The sequence below is a fragment of the Rhinolophus hipposideros genome (assembly GCF_964194185.1).
Source record: "Rhinolophus hipposideros genome assembly, chromosome: 24".
In the NCBI taxonomy this organism is placed as follows: Eukaryota; Metazoa; Chordata; class Mammalia; order Chiroptera; family Rhinolophidae; genus Rhinolophus; species Rhinolophus hipposideros.
In genome coordinates, this window is record NC_138070.1 from 13,717,567 (window position 1) to 13,737,423 (window position 19,857).

Consider the following 19,857-nt stretch of genomic DNA (forward strand, 5'->3'; position numbering starts at 1 on the left):
AACTGAGTACGCCCAGACGTAGCTGTAGGATTTTGTTTCATATACTTCTGAATTGTCCGGATTCTTTTCAATGAGCACCTCTCACTTTCTACACTACTGTGTAATACACGTGATCCAGGGGAAGGCTGCCTCTGGGAAGCGGGTGAGATGGACGGGAGCATGGATGGCGCAGACGGTGACTTCGTTTTAGCTCAAATGTGTGACTTCTTAAGACAAAACCGGAAGCAACTATGACACACTGTCAACTGCTGTTAGCCCTGTGTAGGCACTGGGACTTGGGCGCCTGTTATATTATCCTCTAGCTGCTTTGCACTGTGGGAACCTATGTGCTTGAGCCCCAGCCGCCCCGTCCGGAGTGACCCAGGCACGTGGTCGGGAAAGGCTCCTTTGCAGGATGAAAAGCAGAACACAGCCCTCAGGTGCTGTAGTACAAATTTAATAAAGCCTTTGATCACGTTTTAATCCATAAGTTATCTATGAAAACAAAAAAAGCAACTTTGTAGAGCCATCAAGAGCCATTGAGGTGTCACTGAACACCAGCTATAAAAGTACAGATTTAGTGTTTTAAGATAGTGCAATATTTCCAGCTGTTGAAGAAAAAAATTTAAATGAAATTACAAACGACCCCTCCTCATCAAAAAAAAACAAAGTTGATGTCAGTGCTTAGAAGCCGCTCCTCCCCCAACCCCACACACACAGGCAATAAAAATCAGGATGGGAACAAACTTCTTTGGGCAGGTTGACAACTACGCAGGCCCTAGCATAGGTGCACGAGCCTGCTCAGCGTACACACACGTTCAGAAGAGATCGTCAAAGGGACTGAGCATTTGAAGAAGGTGGCAAATCCATAGAATCAGAGGTTACCAACAAACCTTAAGTCAGATCAAATTCCTGTCTCTCTTTAAATTCCTGGCCATCTTTCCATAAAAGTAAAACACACAGTCTGTTCTCCAGAAGCCAGGGGCTCTAACACAGCCAGGCTTGGACCCACACAGGACACTGGCATCCAGCAGAAACCCTCCGAAGGAAGCTAGACGACAGGTCTTGTCTGCTTTGCCGCTGGAAGGTGTTATGGTGCTTGGAAGAGAGCTGGAAGCCCTAAGCCACTCCACAAGCCGAGGAGGGACCCGACACTCCTGGCTTCGGTTCTGGCTTCAGTCTCAGTGGTGGGGACGCACGTGGGGCAGGACGGGGTGGGCGAGGGTGGATGGTTGTCAACACAGACTACCAAGGCCTTTGCCTCAATTCCCTGGTTCCAGCGGTAAAGTTCTCATGATAAAAGTCAAGGATGAAGACAGAAGAGCACAATGGGTTGGAAGAGAAAACAAACAACAAAAAACCCAACCACAAAGAAAACCAACCCAGAGGGTACATTAAGTGTCCTCAGCCTCCAGAGCTGAGTCAGTCAGTGCGAAGGGCTCCCGGGTGCCCTGTGCTCAGGAAGGAGGGGTGCAAGACCCAAGCTTCTTGGGATTTTACAACCTACGGGGTAAAGCCACTGCCCAGATGAGACAAGGACCTTCGGCTAGTGTTTGTTTCTTCCTAGACAGCAAGCGAGCCACACAAGCAGGGGAAAGGCAGCTGCTTCTAGGGAATCGGCAGGCTATGGTGACAGCCAGCGCCTTCTAGAAATGGAGCTGCTCTCAGGGTTAACAGGTTTTTTTCTCAGAAGCCCAGGATGGATGCCAAGGTGAATGCACAAGACAGAACAGCCCATAGGAGGCTCCTTGGCAGCTCGGCCTGCTGAGGACTCAGCATCGGAGGTGAGAGAGGGGAAGGGGGTCTGCTGCCGTGTGGAACGCGTGGCTTCCAGGTGGGAGCAGCGCCCCAAACTTCCTGTGCTCCGCGGCCTCCCGGCAGGCGCCTCTGCTTCCAGGGGGACCAGGTGGGCCTGGCTGGGTGGACTAGAGGCAGAGACTTTGTTGGGTGCATAGAGGCTTGGCAAGGCCTTACCTGAGTAGAGTTTTCAGAAATGGAAGGAGAGCGTTGCACGCGGAATAGGCTTCATGCACTCAGGCCCGTGTCGCGAAAACCACTCTGGAGCCTTGAGTGCCTGGCACAGTTCACTCAGAAAGTTAAGGAAAGAGAAGACTCACAAAAAGACCAGACTATCAAAAAGAGAAGCCCCTCTGCAATCACAGGCCTGGGCTTCAGGCCACTGGGAAGTGGGAAAACAGGACCAATGCTGGCGGAGCCTGGAGGTTTATTCCCAACGTCCCCTTCCCCTTCGTGTCACCTGGAGAATGTTGGGTAGCATCGTCTCGTACGTCCAAAGGTTTTGAGGCCACAGGGGAGTCTCATGGCTATAGTGGTTGGGGCTGCATGTCACCTGTCTGTCACCTGGAACGCTGCCCTCCTGGAGCCGAGGGTCCCGGCAGGCCAGTCCCTGAGGGCGGGCAGTCCCACCGGGGTCGGGAGCTAGGACAGCTCGAAGCCCGTGTTCATGCTGATGGCGTAGCGCAGCTTCTCCCGGAGGACGCTTTTCTTGCTGTAGTTGGGCAACTTGAGCAGGTTGAAGCAGGTGGAGGAGGTGGGCAGACGGCCGCCTGGCTCCCGCTTGCGGATGGTGAAAAAGCCTCGGAGAACGCTGCCCAGGGTGTCCCCCGTGTCCTGCGGGCACAGACCACGGCCTCGGCTCGGGGGGTGCCCGGCTCGGGAGCCGACAGGGACCAGAACAGGTGGCCCGGGAGAGGACCCGGCAGCCCCTGGGCGCTGGGCAGAGTGTGGCACGTGGCCCTGGCATGGCTGGGCCTGGGAGTGCGGGCACCGCTACCCGAGGCTGGCCCTCCAATGGAGGACAAGTGGCCTCGAGAGCTGAGTACACAGAAGCGACCCCCACTCCTTGAGCCCTGCATGGGAATCCTGTTAGCGCTCGGAAATGGGGCTTTCTGGTTAGCTGCCAATTACGGCTGGTTAACTACTTCTCAGAGCCAGGATACTGTAGAAATACTTTGGGTACCAAAGCATGTCTGGGCGCAGCCTAACACTGATTTCCTCCGACTGCCAGCCAGTGCTGTGGCTCGTGGCAGACTGTAACTTGGGGCAGCCTTCCTTAAACAAGGGGGCTAGTGTCAGACAAGGGCGGTTCGGAGCCCAGACTGTAGCATCCTGAAAGGCAGACACACTCAGAGGCCACTGGGGTATTTTCCGGGGGGCGGGGGAGACGCTTTTAACAGCAACCCTATTTGAGCAGCCCCTCCACCACCACGGAGCTCAGTAACAGCCCCTACACATTCATTCTGCCTTTGCAGAGGCGGAAATGAAGCAACCTTCCCAGATGTGCAGCCAGCAGTGGAGGAGCTGCCATGCCAGCCTGTGGCTGACCAGGCCTAGGCCCATGTCCCCACCCCTCTCCCACACGACCTCTCAGACCTGGAGCCGTGGCCAGTCCAGCAGCTACTAAAAAGTGCCCCCAGCTGCTGTTGTCTGAGGGGGTAAAGAGGAAGGGACTGGGAAAGCTGAGGCCCAGAGCAGCCCCAGTCCATCCACGGGCGCCCTGTGCAAGGCCAGCCTGCTCTCCAGCCCGAGACTGAGGCCCCTGCCCAGGTGGTGAGGAGCGCAGCTGCCTGCCCTGCGGTGGGCTCAGCAGGCAACGGGGCGGCCGACTCCCCCACTAGTGGTACCTGATCATCTGACACTTCGACACAGCGGATGGAGAAAGGCGGCTTGAGGTAGGCGAATCCCAGGAGTGGGGGCCTGGAGCAGCTGGTCACAAACTGCAACACAAGGCAGGGTCAGGGGACAGCGTGAGGATTGCGCCCCCTCAGAAATGTGCCCCTACAGTCAGCTGCGCTCTTCTGCCTTCTCCAGTCACTGTCTCATTAACTGCTGTTCAGCCAGCAGCACAGGTGACAGAGGGCGCATTTGGCCCAAGAACTGGGACACATCTCCCATCTCTCCTAAGGGTGCTGCTCCCTGGGGCTCAAACACATGAAATCCACACCAGCGGACACGACTGGCGGACACTGTGTGGCTGGAGTTCAGGGACAACCAACCTCCCCACCAGGGGCCGGGTGTCCGGCAGGACTGGCATGCAGGCAGTGGAGTCACTACGGAATGAGAGCCTTCCTTAGAGAGACGCTGTGCAATGAGGGCACCGGAGAGGAGGTGAGGGAGGAGCTCAGCGCGGCACAGACGAGAGGGCCGTGCCAAGGGCCGAGGGTCCTGGAGCCGGGCTGCAGGAAGCCACGGGGAGGATCACATGACAAGTGCCCAGGCCCGCTTTGCACCTGGCTTCCTGCTCGGCTTCTCAGCCATGCGGGGAGCATGTGCAGGCGCACTCACCTGAGCCCCCGGCCTGCTGGTTTGCAGAGCAGTCTGAGCCCGGCCCCTGGGGGCCCTGCTGTGACAGGCTAACCTGCTCTCAGCACACAGACAAAATTCAGGCCTCGGGGACAGAGGCGGAGGGGCAGACCAAGCACTGGGCACACCACAGAGGGCCTAAGGGCAGCCAGCCACACTCTCCTGCTACTCTCAGAATTCCCTGCATCTTCCAGATGGCAGCCCGTATCACTTCCCCAAATGTGCTGCTAGCTCGTGCCTGGGCAGAGACACTGAACTAACCTGGAAAGCCAAACGATAACTCGCGTAGGGAAGTCCTAAGAAACCATTCACTTCCTTTAGTTCAACATTGGCCCAAACTGCTCTTCCTTCTCTAGGGGATATAGGCACCTGCTACTTACACTACACCGCTGGCTTCAAAAATCTGTGGCAAGTTGCATGTTTGGGTCTTTAAAATACACACTGCTGTTTAAACGATGTGATAAAATGGTTGTGAGAGTCCTGAGACCATCCAAAAACATGTTATATCCAAAGCCATGCTTCAAAACCAGTTTTTACAAAGAGTATTGATGAGATGTATTACTCCCCTAATGGATTTTCTTCCCCACCATAAAAACCATCGCAGCACTTCCGATTTAGAAACTGCCGAGTTTCCACACTGTGCCGACTGCTCTGCGAACCCAAGCTCATCTCATCGCTCCACAGGGCTGAGTGACTGACCTGTTTTCAGGGTAAGGAGACAAACCCCGAGGCATCTGTGCACATCCCCCTTCAGCCTGCTCAGACCGCTGCCTGCTGCAAGCTGGGGCTGGTGCGAGGAGGGAAGGGGGCTCACACCGTCCTGGGGCAGGAGGAACGGAGGGCACGGGACGCCCCCAGATGCTCTGCTATCCTTCCACGTAAAGCAAGCACAGCCACATCCACTCCTGTACAACAGGTCTGTCTGTGGCTTCCACCTGGCCCTGGGGCCTGTCTGCAGCCACAGCCACAGGAAAGGGCAGGCCCATGGCAGGAACTGCAGGTTTGGGACAGGCTCTCCAAAGGCACGCGCGTGTCCACACACACGTGTGCACACACACTGCATGGGGCCAGGACTGCATGCTTAGGAGACACTGGCTTTCCTCTCTTTCTAGGAGAGGCAGGGGTGAGCAGTTGGTTTTACAGCTCACCAGAGACTGTTCTGCCTACAAAGACACTAACAGAAAATCTGACCTGACTTCCTGAAGAGCCAACAACTGGAATTACGTCCGCCTGCCCACCCCGAGCCCCCCGAGACGATGAGTGCGTGTCTGCATCTGTGGGCTGCAGCGAGGGCTCCCTCCAGGGGAACGGACCCTCCTCGGAACGGCAAACCAAGGGAAAAGAAAACCAAGCCCGCTGCCATTTCAACTGGTGGCGATACTGTCCCTGCTGCCTCAACAACTGAGGTCACATGAGACCATTCTAGAAACCCCAGCGTCCAAAGGAAAATATTTCAAGGCACTTAAATTTACCCCCAGAATAAGGCAAAATGTTCATGATGAAATATCAAATAGAACAGGGGGCAAAGCGATATTCCATTTTTATAAAAACATACACATCCTATTTAACACACAGACAAATGTGTGTCATCCAGGCTCCTGTAAAACACTCTGCCGATGTCAGTAAGAAAAAAACAACACAGCGGCATAGGGGGAGCATTTTGAACATTACAATTTTAAAGACACCAGTACTAGCGGACCTGGTTACTGTCAGCCACTCTGTTTGCAAAAAACATACGTGAAGATCCGCCTACTTGATCATGTGCATTCTATTGGGACGTTTTGTGTGTGTGTGTGTTCCTGCACGTTCACACTGCTGAGACAGGGTACACAGAGGCTGTCCGTGGGGAGTAGGAATGGAGGGTGTGCATATCCTACACTGTAGGAACAGAGATTGTTTTCAAGTTTGCCTGTCTATATTTTCTTAATAAACACCCTCACTTGGGTAACGAAAGGAAAGTTAAAAAACAAGATGTCAGCAAGGCCAGCACCGGCGAGGGGCAGATGGCGTGCCGAGCGCAATACGCACGCCTGCCCGCCCCACGGGCCTGTCCCTGCAGAGGGGACGCAGCAGGCTCACGGGCTTATCGGACGCGGCCCTGTCTCGTCTCGAGCCCCTTAGGTCATAGCCCTGCCTATGGGACAGGATGTGCTGACGACAGGAGGTCCTCTTGATAACTGTACTGGTTTCCAGTGTCAGCTGTTACATCTAGCTTTATGAGAACATCTACGTACATGTGAACGCAGGCATAGGTAACATAGGAAATACCTTCAGAAACATTGCTCTCTCGTCGGGCGTGAAGTCGGAGGCCAGAATGTCCCAGAGCCAGGTGATTACCCTGTGACTTCCATGAAAACCACCGTAGTACACCGTGTGCTTCCTGAAAACAACGCAGACAACAGGCTCAGCCACCCATTCTGCTGGGCGCCTACAGACACTGACAGGCAAGGAGCTTGGACGAGCGGCACTGACGACTGACTACTCTTTAAGCCACAAGCGCATGCCTTCACAAGCGCGTGTCCAGGAAACGAAATGGGCAGAGGTCAAGAGCTGGCCCTGCAGCTCCCAGGCAGAAGCCAACAGGAGATCCTGCAATACTATTTCCTGCGCCTCCAGAGAGCCCTGCAGTCCTCAAGACGTGCTTCCACTCCTTAGTCTCCAGGCAGACAGGGGCGGAGCTTTTACTCCAAAGCCATTCCCCCAGTGAGGAGGATGCACTCGGAGGTGGGCTCCTGAAACAACTCTCCACAAGGGACCCACCAAGGCAGCGGTGTGCTTTCTTGGAGGCCTAAGAATGTCACCCTCTCCCCGTCACTTGCTCCTTACTTTAAATCTTCCAGATCAATCTCAGCATTGTCCCCGGAAATGAGACGCTGTAGCTCAGGGGTTGAGAACATCCGGATCCAGTCGGGCTTGATAATGGAACGGAACCCGCTAATGAGGGCAGCTGTCTGGTTTTTGATTTGAGTGTGCATTCGAAAATGTGCCATCAGATGGATGTAGCTAATTCTGTTGCCAACAAAAGAAAACGATGGAAATTAACAGGGCAGGGCAGGCTGTTCCCAATGGACTGAGAGATGAGTCCAGTCATTTCTGAACCATTTTAACAAAAACAGAAATAGTACCAGAAGACTTCACCAGAACAACGGAGATGACGCCGATGACAGCTCTCCTGAATGGTACACTGTGTGCCACTGTGGGTGCGTTAAACATTCAAGGGCAGTACCTCATTCACTCCCAAACAAAAAACGATAAACAGAAACCAGTGGGTAATATACATCAGGAGGACACCCCACTGTGTCAAGAAGCCAAGTGAGACATTCTCCAGGTAGGAGAGGGCCCTTCTTGGTACAAAGGGTACTTTTTGGACTTGAATTTAATTTCATCCGTCTGGAATATACCAATTAGGATATAATTCAGTCCTCCAATAAGCTTTAAGGCATAGAGTAACTGTTTCATGTTGAAACTTCGATCAAACCCTTGCTCACCTGGACCGAGAGTCTAGGCCACGAAAAGGCAAGCCTGCAGCAAGTTTTAACCAAACACAGTCGGCTTATGTTTAGGTTCAACTGCGAAGTCAGAGCGCTGACAACAGTTTCGGGTAGAAACTGCTTCTATGAACACAGTGATCGTCTCTACAACTGTGGGATCTGAACAAGTGAAATAGGATCCGAGAGGCTTGCTAGCATCGCTGGTTTCTTAGCAAACCATTTACTCAGAGATGAAAAAACTTGAGCTCGGCCCAGATGCAACTGTTAAAATTCCCAATTAGTACTGTCCAAATACACCTGTGTAGCCCCACAATGCTCAGCTCTGAGTCACTGACCTTGAACAGATCCCTGTTTTTAAAAATTATCCAGCAGTGAACTTGCACATGAATACACTTAAATATGGCTTTTTCTATTATTGTTACTCCTTTCCTGTATTCTTTGAAACAAGTTACTAATACTGTTTCATTTTGCTGAGACACAGAGGAAGTGGGAGATCAAATCTTACTCCTAAGGAGGGGGAAACTGGCACTGCTAGGCCTTGGAAGGTAGTTTGCAGAACCGAACACCCCTGCCCTTGTACTGAAGTTTTACGCTAAGAGCACGTACAAGTTTGTGAAATACTTTCCACATAGGTGCTTTGCAGGCAGGGCAGGAATCACAGTCCCGACACACGCTGCACTGGGTCACGGCCTCTGGCAGTTGTACACACAGCTCCTACCATCACCCCTGCGCCATCAGCCTGGGGAAAACCCTTCCCCCGCCTGAAGGTGGCAAGCAGGATGTGACATGTGACATATCCGATGATGGTGACGATCACTGCTCTCATGTATTAAGGCCCCGCTTTGAGCCAGACATGCTGGAATGCATTATACATGTGTTATCTCACGTGAAGTCCTCTGAAAGGGTGGTGACAGGGCAGGAGGCGAGGAAGGAACAGGATCCACCCAGGTTCTCTGATGCCCCCGGGCAGTTACTCCCACCCTGTGTTCTGTTCTTTCTCAGTTGTCAAACTAACACCCCGTGGCCACGAGTCAAAGGGGTGTATTTCAATCACAATGAGAAGCGGGTCTGTTCTTCAGTCTAGATAAGAGCTCCCAAACGTGCAGGCTGACTGAACCACCCGAGTGCTCGGGAACACTGGGCTGGAACGGACAACTGGTCCGAATGACTCACCAGAAGGGACTGACCTCTCCCTTGTCACTGAAGAGTGACATTCAGATTAACAGTTCAGATGCTCAGCTGAGCCTGGCGGCAGGAGAAGACTGACCAACAAAAGGGTCAATATCCACTCTTCATGCCAGCTTTCCCCGTTAGGTGAGAACAGCACCGGGTGGAGACGGTGCATTCAGGGGTTTTGCTTCTAGGGAGCCAAGTTTGACATTTATGATAGATTCCTAAAAGCCTGTTATCTGTGACAAAAGATGCCGGGCCTCAAAATCTCCCCTGTCTGAGGACCTGTCTGCTGCATTTGAATTCATTACTGTGTGTTCTCAAGAACAGTGTTTTATCCAACTGCCACATGCTATCATTCCCAAATGATCTGCCCCTCCAACGTGTCTTTCCGCCTCTGTGCCCTCTGGCTTCAGGACCGCATGCCTGAATGGCTCAGAATCCATCTGTCTGAATATGGAGCCGTCATTAAATTCCTAGGAACGCCACGGCCTGGGTGCCTCTGACCTTAGAAGTGCTACTGCAAAAAATAAATTGTCAATTCTTATTTTGCAAATCGAATTTAATACGATTTTAGCCTATGAACTGTAACCAGTAAATTCCATTATGATATTTATGGCCTCTTTCTACTTCAATCTATCTTAATAAATTCTCAAAGTAAGCCGGGAGAGCCAGAATGAAGTCTTTTCAAGTGGTGACCTTAAAAATCGAATTGCTATACTCACTTATTTTCATTTGTAACAGGAATGGTCTTCCCTCCAGGAATCAGTTCATGGCAAACAAGCTGGGAGAGAAGATGGGGAGCAATTACTCGAGAGGATGCTAGTGGGGGAATAAAGCTTCCTGGAGATGAAAGGGCCTGACGCCAATGTCCATGATAATGGCAATTAAGATGAGACATGTTTGGAAACAATCCTTTTCACAAAAAGCCAGGGCTCAATTATCAGCAAGCAGATGCTGCATGATCAATATAAAAGGTTTCTTCTCATCTGATCCTTGTTCAAACATTTGTATTAAGGCTTCAGGATGTTGTGAAGGGGAATGTGTTAACATTTAAGAACACAATAGGATATTTACAAGCACACTCTGGAATACTATGCAGCTCTTTAAAAAATATATAATGAAAATTTATATCATGGACACCTGAAACCTATGTAATTTTCTTAACAATTGTCACCCCAACAACTTTAATGAAAAAAGAAAATTTATATTATTGAAAAGCAGGAGAAAAAGCATGCATAGTATGGTATGATTTCTACAAAAAAGAAAAACAAGTTACACGCATGCCCAGGGAGAAAAATCTTGAAGGACACAGGCCACCTGGTAACAGTGGCACTCTGCAGTCACCAGCGCTAGAGGTGGTTTTCATTTTCATGCTCCTTGTATGGATGAGTATTTGGTTAGGAGTGTGCATTATTTTTATAGTCGGGAGAGAAAATTAAGAAAGTCAGAAGGGAGATTCAAAATCTGATTAAAGATTTATTTGAAAACTATAGAATCAACTGCTTTCCTCAACTTCAAGAACTTCACTGTACACCTGAAACTTATATAAAGTAATACTGAATGTCAACTGGAACTGAAAAAAGAAAATAATGAAAAAAAGAACTTCTGTGGGTCACCTAAAATTCAAAGAATGCGTAATTTTAATAGAAATTCTATTAACGTAGAAAAAATTCTATTAACGTAGAAATTCTATTAACGTAGAAAGTTCGAAAAACAGTGACCGCTAGTCCCACTGCTGTCGGCATCTTGGGGCGCGCCAGAGATCTGAAAGCGCGAAGGGCCCTTGGGAATCATGGGCCTGATGTTTCCCATAAACGGCTCTAGGAAAACACCTTGTCTGTGAACCGTTATGTAGGGACTCATTCTGTGAGATGGCATTCTCTTTCTCTGAAAGAGGAGGTCTGTGATCAAATGAGTTGGGAAAAGTTGAGGTGAACATAAGCCAGGTTTCTTTCTCCCAGGCTTCTCGGACCCCTTACACACCAGAGTAGGTCTTCAAAGGGAGGGCAAGACATGCAGACGTTTACAGAGCGTCTGGTGACACGGGCCCAGCAAGGACTCATGTTTGGTCAATGGGACTTTTTTGAGATAAGGAAAGTGTAGCCTGGGGAGACCGTGTGAGCTCTCTGCGGCGACACAGGCAGGGCTCCTCCCAGAAGCCTGTCCGCAATACTAAGCTCATGGCATGGTTTCTGCACAGCAGCCCTCCAACGACGTGCAGAGAGAGGCTCATGCAGGTAGGGACACAGCTGGAAGGGACTGAGGGCAGTTCTGAGAAAAGCTGAAAGGAAAAACGTGGGGAGCAAACACCCGTGACCACGATTCCAAGGGTCTTTTCTTTCTGCTCTGCTCTTTATAGCGAGTGGGAACCAGGACAAGATTCTGTTAGAGGCACTTCGTCTCAGTGGCTTCTTCCTTCTCTCTAAGTCACAATCCTCCGTGTGTGACTGACAGCTAATCCTCACCATAGTAACGAAAAGCAATATTCCAGCAGGAATGACCCAGAGTGCCACCTCGGCAAAGTGAGGGGAGAGAAAGCAAAGGCCATGTCAACTGGGAATGGAAGGGGGAACGCCCTGACCTCACTCCTGCCTGGCAAGGTGGGAGAATGGAGATGGGCGAGGGGGACGGAGGAAGAGAGGCCGGCCAGCCAGGCAGCCCGCCAGGTTTGTGGACCTCCTGGGTGAAGCAGCAAGAGCAGGGCAGACCTCAGGAAGCCCACGGAGGGCGAGGAAGGAGAGCTCAGCCACACAGGCTGACTTACCTGACCCATGACGTCCTCATCGTATGACAGCGTCAGGCCCAGGTCAGCGATGTCCCCGTCATAACGCTAGTACAACAGAAAAGGGAAAAGTGTGGGGACCCAGGAGGGCCATCTCCTTGAAGACTCACACTCCTGTCCTACGAGGCCTGCTTGGGGAGTAATGGCTGTGGCTGCCGTGCAGCTTGACGCACAGGAAAAGGCCCCTCATCACCTCGAGGAAGGAGGCCGGGAGCATCAGGCCTGAGCGGCAGTGCCCCGAGGAAGCCACGCGGGGGCCTCTTTCCACAGCAGGACCTCTCATTCCACCACACACTCTGCTGGGCTTCCTTCCTCTCTGAGCTCACACCAGCGCTCAGCACAGCCCTCCCGCCTTTCCCCACTGACCTTAATGGAAGTGAGGTTTTTGTAGAACTCGGAGTCCAGCGACGGCAGTTCATCCACGGAGCTGTAGAAGACGCTGTGGTGGTGCCCGAGCAGCTGGCTCAGGAAGAAGGATGCGAAGGGCACGTCCACCACAATTCCCTGGGTGAGGGGACAGACAGAAGCTTGCCACCCATCCAGCCAGGATCCCGGGTCAGTGACCGCCATCAGAGGCCGCTCAGGCTGCCCGCCCCACCCCCGAGGGTGCCAAGGGCATTTCCAGGCACTTCCTAAAGTTTCAACCTAGAGAACAACACCTCCCCAGCACTTAACAATAGAGTGTCTCCTGGGGACATTACAGCACAGCGGTTAAGAGCATAGGCTTTGGAGCTGCACCGCTCAGGGATCAAATCCATGGGGCCTCAGCTTTTCCATCTGTAAATGGGGAACAGCACAGCCTGTCAGTTGTATATAAAGGAGCACAGTGTGGAGTAGCATGGCGGACAGGCTCTTACCTGGAGGCAGGATGGGGGAAACTTCCTGGAGGACAAAACATCTAAACTAGACCTAAGGAGCAAAGGCCTTCAGTGCAAGGCCCACAGGCAAGCTCCAGGGACAACACATCCGTGTGAGAGGGAAGGGAGGTGAGCAGCGAGGCCAGAGAGGCAGGCAGGGCCAGGTCAGGAAGGGCCGCAGAAGCCCAGGAGTCTAGATTCCACTGTGAGGGCAGCAGGGAGCGCTGGGAAGGCTCTAAGCAGGAAAGTGTCACATCGGTACTGTATGTGGGGAATGAACCAGAGGAGGCAGGCAGGAAGCCACTGCCTAATGCCAGGGAGAACTGCCGGCAGACTGGATTAGGGCAGGGGCTGAAGGATGGACAGTGGTGTGTCACACTCAGCAAGGGCCTGTCACGGAGGATCGGGGGACAGGGGGGTTACACGAGTCCATGAGTGCTGCTCCTCATACGGGGCCCACTATGTCCTAACTTCTTCCATCCATACTATTATTGTTGGGGACAGAGGAGACAAATGGGGCCCAGGAAACGGGAGGGCATTCAAAAAGCCAGGAGATCATGCTTTCCAGCGGGCCCAGACGCCTCTGGGTCTCATCACAGCTGAGTGCTTCAAGGGAAAACACAGCACATGCCTAGGTAGGTCCTCATGAGATTTTTTAAATGGGAATCAATTGAGAAGTCTCCATTTTGCAGATGTGAAAACAAGCAAAGAAAATGAGCCCAGGCTACCCAGCCAGTCCCGAGCAGGAGGACTGAAGGGTGTCTGGGCAGGGACTCAGACGGGGCTCCTGACTCCTGCGGCCAGGGACTGAGGCCGTGGACAGAGGCGGCCCACAGAGAGAATGATGGGTTACGTGGAGTCAGAGGATGTTGGCCCCACAGGGCCTCCTTCCCTCAACTTGCCCCAACTCTTCGCCTTTGGAAGGCATCCTGGCTCCTCTCAGGTCTGTGATGGCCTGTGAGAGGAGAGCTGCTCAGGTGCTTCATTCACTTCCTGGCTACCTGGGCCCGAGGGAGGTCCCCGGCTGCTCTTGAGCCTACTGTGACTGGGCTCCAGAGCTCCTGCTGCAGCTGTCCTTCCTTCCCGAGGAGCCGGACTTTCAGGGTATGGGGGGAGGGTCAAGTGCCACCAGGAGGGCGTTCTACCAGCTCAGCCCAGTGGAGAGGGACTGGAGCTACGTGGGCCTCACCGGAGCCTGCAGAAATCCACCTGGCCCTGACCCCACAGAGACTGAGAAGGGGAAGTTCAGACACCTTTCTTCTTAACAACAGTGAGGATGGCACTCCACTTCCCCCCTGAGCAGGTCCAGGCACCACTGGACGTGTTCCCCTATATTACCTCATTACCATCTGCAGTAACCAAATGACGTATTATCCCCACTTGACTGATGAGAACCTAAAGAAGGGACCTAAAGAAGGAAAGCGACTTCCACGCATAGTCACGTAGCTAGCCAGGGAGGACCAGTCTGGGTCAGTTGCTACGGCCTATGTCCAACCTTCATGTTCTAGTCTGCAGGCATCTCCCAGGCACCTCTGGCTCACTTCCAAGCACTTAGATAACAAAGGATTTTAAAACAACTGCAACTACTACCAAACCCCACAGAACGCCGCCCTCATACCACCTGGACTCCACTTGGAGATCTGGCTCTGGCACATTACCCCTCACCCCTCAGGAAAGCAGAAGGCTGGTTTGGGGCTCAGGCTGGCCTGCGGTCAAATTTGGATTCTACCCACTGAACTAGCAATGGGACTCCGGGTCCCATCATGACTTCTGGAAGCCTCAGTTCCCGCATCCTGACATACACAGCACAGCAGCAGCACCCCAGGATGACTGAGAGGATTAAATGAAACAGCACACGGACAGCACCGCGTGTTTTGTACAGTAATCTTGCTTCCTGTACCTCTTTCCGTGACTTGATCCTAGTAATAGTAGTTCACATGACTGGGCCTGATCGCGTACATGCATACGAAGCCCAGCGGTATTTCTCACATCTTATTTTCCATGCCAGTTCAAGGCTCTGGAACTCGCCTACCTCATATACAGCTTTCCCCAGCATCTTGCCCACAAACTCGAAGAGCTGCAGGTAATTCTCATGAATGTAAGATGTGGGCGAAGGGTAGAGCCTCTCATCCCCACTGGTTGTCTGCAAGGCAAAAAGACGGAGAGGTGGAGGTTAAAAGCCCTGTAATGAGCAAGCCCAGTCTGTCACCTTTCATTTGTCACCCCAAATCTGGCTACTGTCAGGCCCGCTCACGCTCCCCTTAAATACCTTGAACAGGTTGAGTGCTGGGTCAAATACCCTCTTGATGATCTCTTCCAAGAACTCCTTGAAAACACCGTCCTGATCAATTCCTGCCTCGTCCACCCCGAGGTCATTGACGAACTTCACACGGATCACGCCTTTCATGGCATGCTGGGAAAGCTGCCGCAGCTGCTCGTAGCCATCCTGCCAAGGGCAGAGTTACAGCCCATTAGGAACTCAAGGCCTTCTGCATAACTCAGAGCTCCCCTCAAGGCCCCTTCTCTCGTGAGCAGCTTTCCCAGTGTAAGAAACGTGCAAGTCAGGACGCATGGGTACATGAGAAGAGTCGTTCTCACCCGCTTCAAACGAGAGCCTGTTAAAAGGGAAATTCCTTTTGGGGGACGTGACTTTACCACTGTGTGGCAAGGGGGGGCTTCCCTCAAGAGGAAGCAGGGCAGCGAGACAGGCAATTAGATAAGATGAGTCAGACAAGCTCTTGGCCATCAGACAAAGGACAGAAGAAACCAAGACAAGATCGCACCTCTATTTTAATGCTAAGCGTATCTTTCAGCTTAGGTAAAAATCAATCGATCAATCAATCAATCAATCAATCAATCTTAGAGTGCTAGAAAATGAAAAATAAAAATACTCTCCACCCTCAATTCGTGGTATCTTTCCCCAGAACCTGAAAGGCGTTGTGAGTCATGCTGAACAATTTAAATTATATCCTGCAGGCAATGGGGAGCCACAGAAGACTTTAGGCAAGGAGCAACATGGCTGGCTTTCTGCTGGCAGCAGAGCAGACGGATGGCAGGGGACGGGGCAGAAAGCAGGAAGACGGGGCGCAGGAGTGATGCTGGGCCTGGACGAGGGCAGGAGCAGACAGAAGAAGCCTCAGCATGCTTCTGGCTCACATTCAGCTCCCTTAAGACGTGCAGCCGGTCAGCACGTCTCCCCTACCCAGAGCTCTCGGACACAACTTCTGAGTTCTCCCGCTAATCGTCCTCCGTAGTTTGCCTCTTGATTCTAATCTGGTGAGGTCTTCCTGGCTCCCGATTCTGTCTGTCATCTAAAGTATTTCTGGCATGTGGACACTGATAAGCAAGCTGCTAAGGTTTTTATTTCAGTGACTGTAAAACAGTGCAGAACAGGACAGGTCCCAGGCAGGAGGCCTTTGGGCTGCCACGATGCCCATTCGGCAGGGTGAAACCTACGTCTTTAGATACTGTCACATAACATCCTGCTGAAGCCACCCCACATCTGCCCCTCAGTCACAACTGCGGTGCTCTCAGATGTTTCGCTGACAGACACCATCTCCGTCGCATCCACCCATTTGCCACTCTGGCCCCTTGTCACAGAGCAAATGAGGCCAGTCTGGTAAGACCTGTTTTGGGAACCCTTGCTGCCCTGCTGTCACTCACATTTCCCTTGTGATCCAAAAAACTGTCTATGGTGGTTCCCAATCTTATTCAGAGTTAGGCTCTAGAGTTAGAGAGCATGGAAAAACGACATGTGCAGTCCAGTTAGTCAGCTGAAGGAACAGGAACTCCATTGTGAGAGCACAATCCTGAAAAGTGCTTTTATGCACATGAAGTTTGAGAATCCTTTCGTTGAAAACAAGGGAGAAACAGGAAGTCACCATGCAGCTGCTGTAGCATTTAAACCATTCTGCCTAAATTGAAGATAATTATCTTGGCACTGACTCGGGGGCCAGTGGAGAATACAAACGTGTTCCCGCTTGCCTGCAGGATTTCCTCCATGCTGCTTTAACAGGAGGCCTTCTGAATCGTAACCCATCAGCAAAGTGTTTGGGTTTCGCAGATTCCGTGAGAAGGTGTATGTGAAAGCACTTAGCACACAGCAGGCGCCCAGGAAAGTGTGTTGGACTCAAATCTCAACTTGGCTTCATCAGCCCCACATCAGCCTCTTCCTTGAAAAGTTGTAGAGACGTTGCCGCTGCCTCCTCTGGCATATTTCCTGTTGCGCTCTCCCCCCACCCCCACGGCACTCTGGACACTGGTGTCGTTACCGGAGGATTAGCTCTGTGCCCCTTACGAGGGTGAGCGGGAGGAGGGCACGCCTCTTCTCCACTGCATGGCAACGAGCAGACGCAGAACGCTGACCCAGGGACAGGAGAGCTGGCTTTGTTTCCAATGACTTCAAGACCCGATATCCAAGTGACCTGACTGAGGAGCTGAATTTGTTTGGCCTCAGGTCTGCCACTGACAGGGTGAGGGGCAAGGGTTAGGCAAGGGTGCGTGTAAGGTTCCTTCCAGTCCTGAAATGCCCGAGTTCCAGCCCCAGGTCACACCCTGTGAGGGCAAGTCCTCCTGCAGGAGAACACCCGGTCACCTGATACAGAAGCACTGCCTTCATTCAATACATGCTATTAAAAAGGAAACAGGAAAAAGAGCGTTGGATATCTAAGTCTAATATCAACTTTTTGATGCCCCCTTGTGTCCAAATCAAGCAAAGGCCACTGGACTCCCATGTTTTAATCAAACCACCAGATCATAACAACACTATGGTAACGGAATAAATGACCCTCTCCCTCTAATTCAATAGGGACACCAGTGATCAATTTCACAATGAGACATTTCTAGTGGGACGTAAAGAGGAAACAGACTTTGCCTAAAACTTAAGACAGATATCCCTCCTTTGACGTCCCTGAGCGATGTGTTTAAAACAGCTGGCTCGGGCAGCCAGGATGCCACGTGACTTTCCCATAAGCAACGACACTTGGGGAGGGAGTCGGCTGGGGACTCCATCCCTCTCAGGAGACAGCGGAGTCCCTGCCACCCCAGACTTCCTGTGAGTGTTGGTCACATCAGAGGGGGAGGATGGGTGGTGGGACGGAGGAATTTAAGAGACAAGAGAGGTGCAGCTGGGGAAAGTGCTGGAGAAGCGAGTATGGACAACACGACGGGGCTTTTTCCGCTTCGAGTCAAAGTGAAAGTCCCCAACCAGTGACCCATAGGTTGAATTTGGTGGGAAGACAGCAGTTACCTGACCTTCCAGGTACTTTACAAAATATCATTAGTTCCCAACATCAAAAGATCTGGGGAATTCACACAAAACCCTGAATGTAGCCTTCTCTTAAAAAAACGAGAGAATCCTGGAGCCCAAACCTCCGCTGAGTGCTTTGAGGGAGCACGTGTTCTCCACCTGCCCACTCTCTACTGCTCCCCGACACGAAAGCTCGATGTCAGTTGTCATGTACCGACTCACTTGTGGGGCTCTTTCTCTTAAGGAGATCACCTAGACTGAGGGCTGTGTTTGCAAAGCAGAGGAGAGCAGTGGAAGTGAGGGACATTTCTATCTGTTCAGTGTGTACACAAGGTGCCCCTGCGCTGCAGCCCTCTCAGCCAGCTTTCCTCACTCCCATGCCCTGCAAGGTCCCTGTGGGCACTTACGAGGCTTGTCCCTGCTTTTACCAATGTCAAAAAATATCATCATCTACCGCATGCTGCCTTTCCCGGCAGACCTCAGCGTCCATCACCAGCGGTCAGGGAAACTAAACGAGGGCTCCGGGAAGGAGTGTGAACGCCGCCAGGGAGAAACGTCAGCATGTAGGGAGGAAGCGCTGCAGCCACTGCTGTCTGCTGGTGGCTGGCTCTGTGGCCATGGCCTGTCCTGGGATGCCATGACTGCCCTGCGCGGCACGACCTACTAGGAAGGAACTGTGGCTGGAGCGTGATAACACGTCTGACGCGCAAGCGCGGGCAAATCAGTCAGGCCAAGGGTCTCCTGGGAATGGGTCCCTGGGGCTCAGTCACCAATCCCACCGCTGGCAGGACCTGCACATGCAGGCAGGCTGTGCACAGCACAACCGTGGGGGGGCGGGCCACGCACAGGCAGACATCGCAGGTACAGACACTTACGATGACAATGTCCAGCAGACAGCACTCAGGGTCTTGTTCCCACAAAATCAATGTCTACTGACATATGGAGGCAAAGTGTTCTGAGGACAGGCACTTATTTCGAACTCGCATGAAGTCGCCACACCGTGATAACCTGGGACACTGGCTTTGTTTGGCTAAGGTGGGCCACTTCCTTTTTATCTCCTAAGCTTCTGACTGCAAAGAACTGCCAGCTCTGTGACAAATGCCTTTCCCAGTAGGGCTCTGTGACACCTACATTCCAGCCTCCACAGTCACAGCTGGGCGTCTGGGCAAAGTGCCTGCCGGGAGATGTCTGCACGTGGCACTTCCTGTCCTCATTTCAAAGAGGCACGAAGTGTCTGATGCTCTAGCCCAGGGACCCTCGTGGAGCACCGCAGGTCTGAGGCACTGAGGACACATTTAATCAGGCAGCTCAGACCAGGAAACGAGACAAGTGGCCGCTCTCCTGCTCCCACAGCCTGGATGTCAGTGCCAGTAGGTCAAGGAGTGACAAGAAGAGTTCAGAGGCAACAGGTCATCCACTAAAACCCCACATTTCCCAGAGCACATTTCTTTGGGCTCTCTCACCTCCAGCATCCGGGAGCGGCGGATAGTAATGTGAGTGACGTGCGGGGAGGCGGAGCTGGTTTCCACGAGCCCCAGTTTCTCCTTCTCCTTGGTAACCATGTTTCGGAACAGGAGAACTCTCTGAAATGAGCAAAGGTGAGACCAAAACAGGGTCAACAACGGATGATTCCCTCAAACACACTGTACGAAAGGAACGAAATTTACGTCACATGAACTGCAACCAGAATGGGACACTTCGATACGTGCTGCAGGTTAGAAGAGACTTGGGGGACAGTAAACATTCCCCCAAACACTCTTGGGAATTAAAAATATAACCGAATACATGCCAAAGAATAAAGGTTCCAGAACGAGTCGTCTGGCTGCAGCTAGAGGCCAGCAAAGAACAGCCTAGGAGCAATCAGTCAATAATGCACCATGAAAACCTGGTGGCAAGACAAGTTTACAGAGGCGGCTTTACACAGCCGCGCCTGTTTTACAGGAAATCAATATTATAAATTTAAAAAACAGAAACATTTCTAGGGCAATCTTTTTCACTGTCAGA

At 52.1% G+C, this 19,857-nt stretch overlaps 1 protein-coding gene across 5 annotated transcripts in view; it reads right to left on the reverse strand.

Annotated features, from left to right (window-relative positions):
• Positions 1–420: 420 nt before the first annotated feature.
• The window catches only part of UBE3B (ubiquitin protein ligase E3B), a 54,653-nt gene continuing 35,216 nt past the window's right edge, over positions 421–19,857 (reverse strand). For all 5 annotated transcript variants that reach the window (XM_081037817.1, XM_081037818.1, XM_081037816.1 and 2 more), the window contains exons 19-28: positions 19,317–19,436; positions 14,875–15,051; positions 14,638–14,748; positions 12,115–12,252; positions 11,731–11,796; positions 9,689–9,747; positions 7,129–7,311; positions 6,571–6,682; positions 3,624–3,716; positions 421–2,610 (exon numbers count right to left, since the gene is read on the reverse strand). In XM_081037817.1, coding sequence (XP_080893943.1) covers positions 2,419–2,610; positions 3,624–3,716; positions 6,571–6,682; positions 7,129–7,311; positions 9,689–9,747; positions 11,731–11,796; positions 12,115–12,252; positions 14,638–14,748; positions 14,875–15,051; positions 19,317–19,436 — 1,251 coding nt within the window. In that variant the 3' untranslated portion in view covers positions 421–2,418. The remainder of the gene's footprint in view (positions 2,611–3,623; positions 3,717–6,570; positions 6,683–7,128; positions 7,312–9,688; positions 9,748–11,730; positions 11,797–12,114; positions 12,253–14,637; positions 14,749–14,874; positions 15,052–19,316; positions 19,437–19,857) is intronic.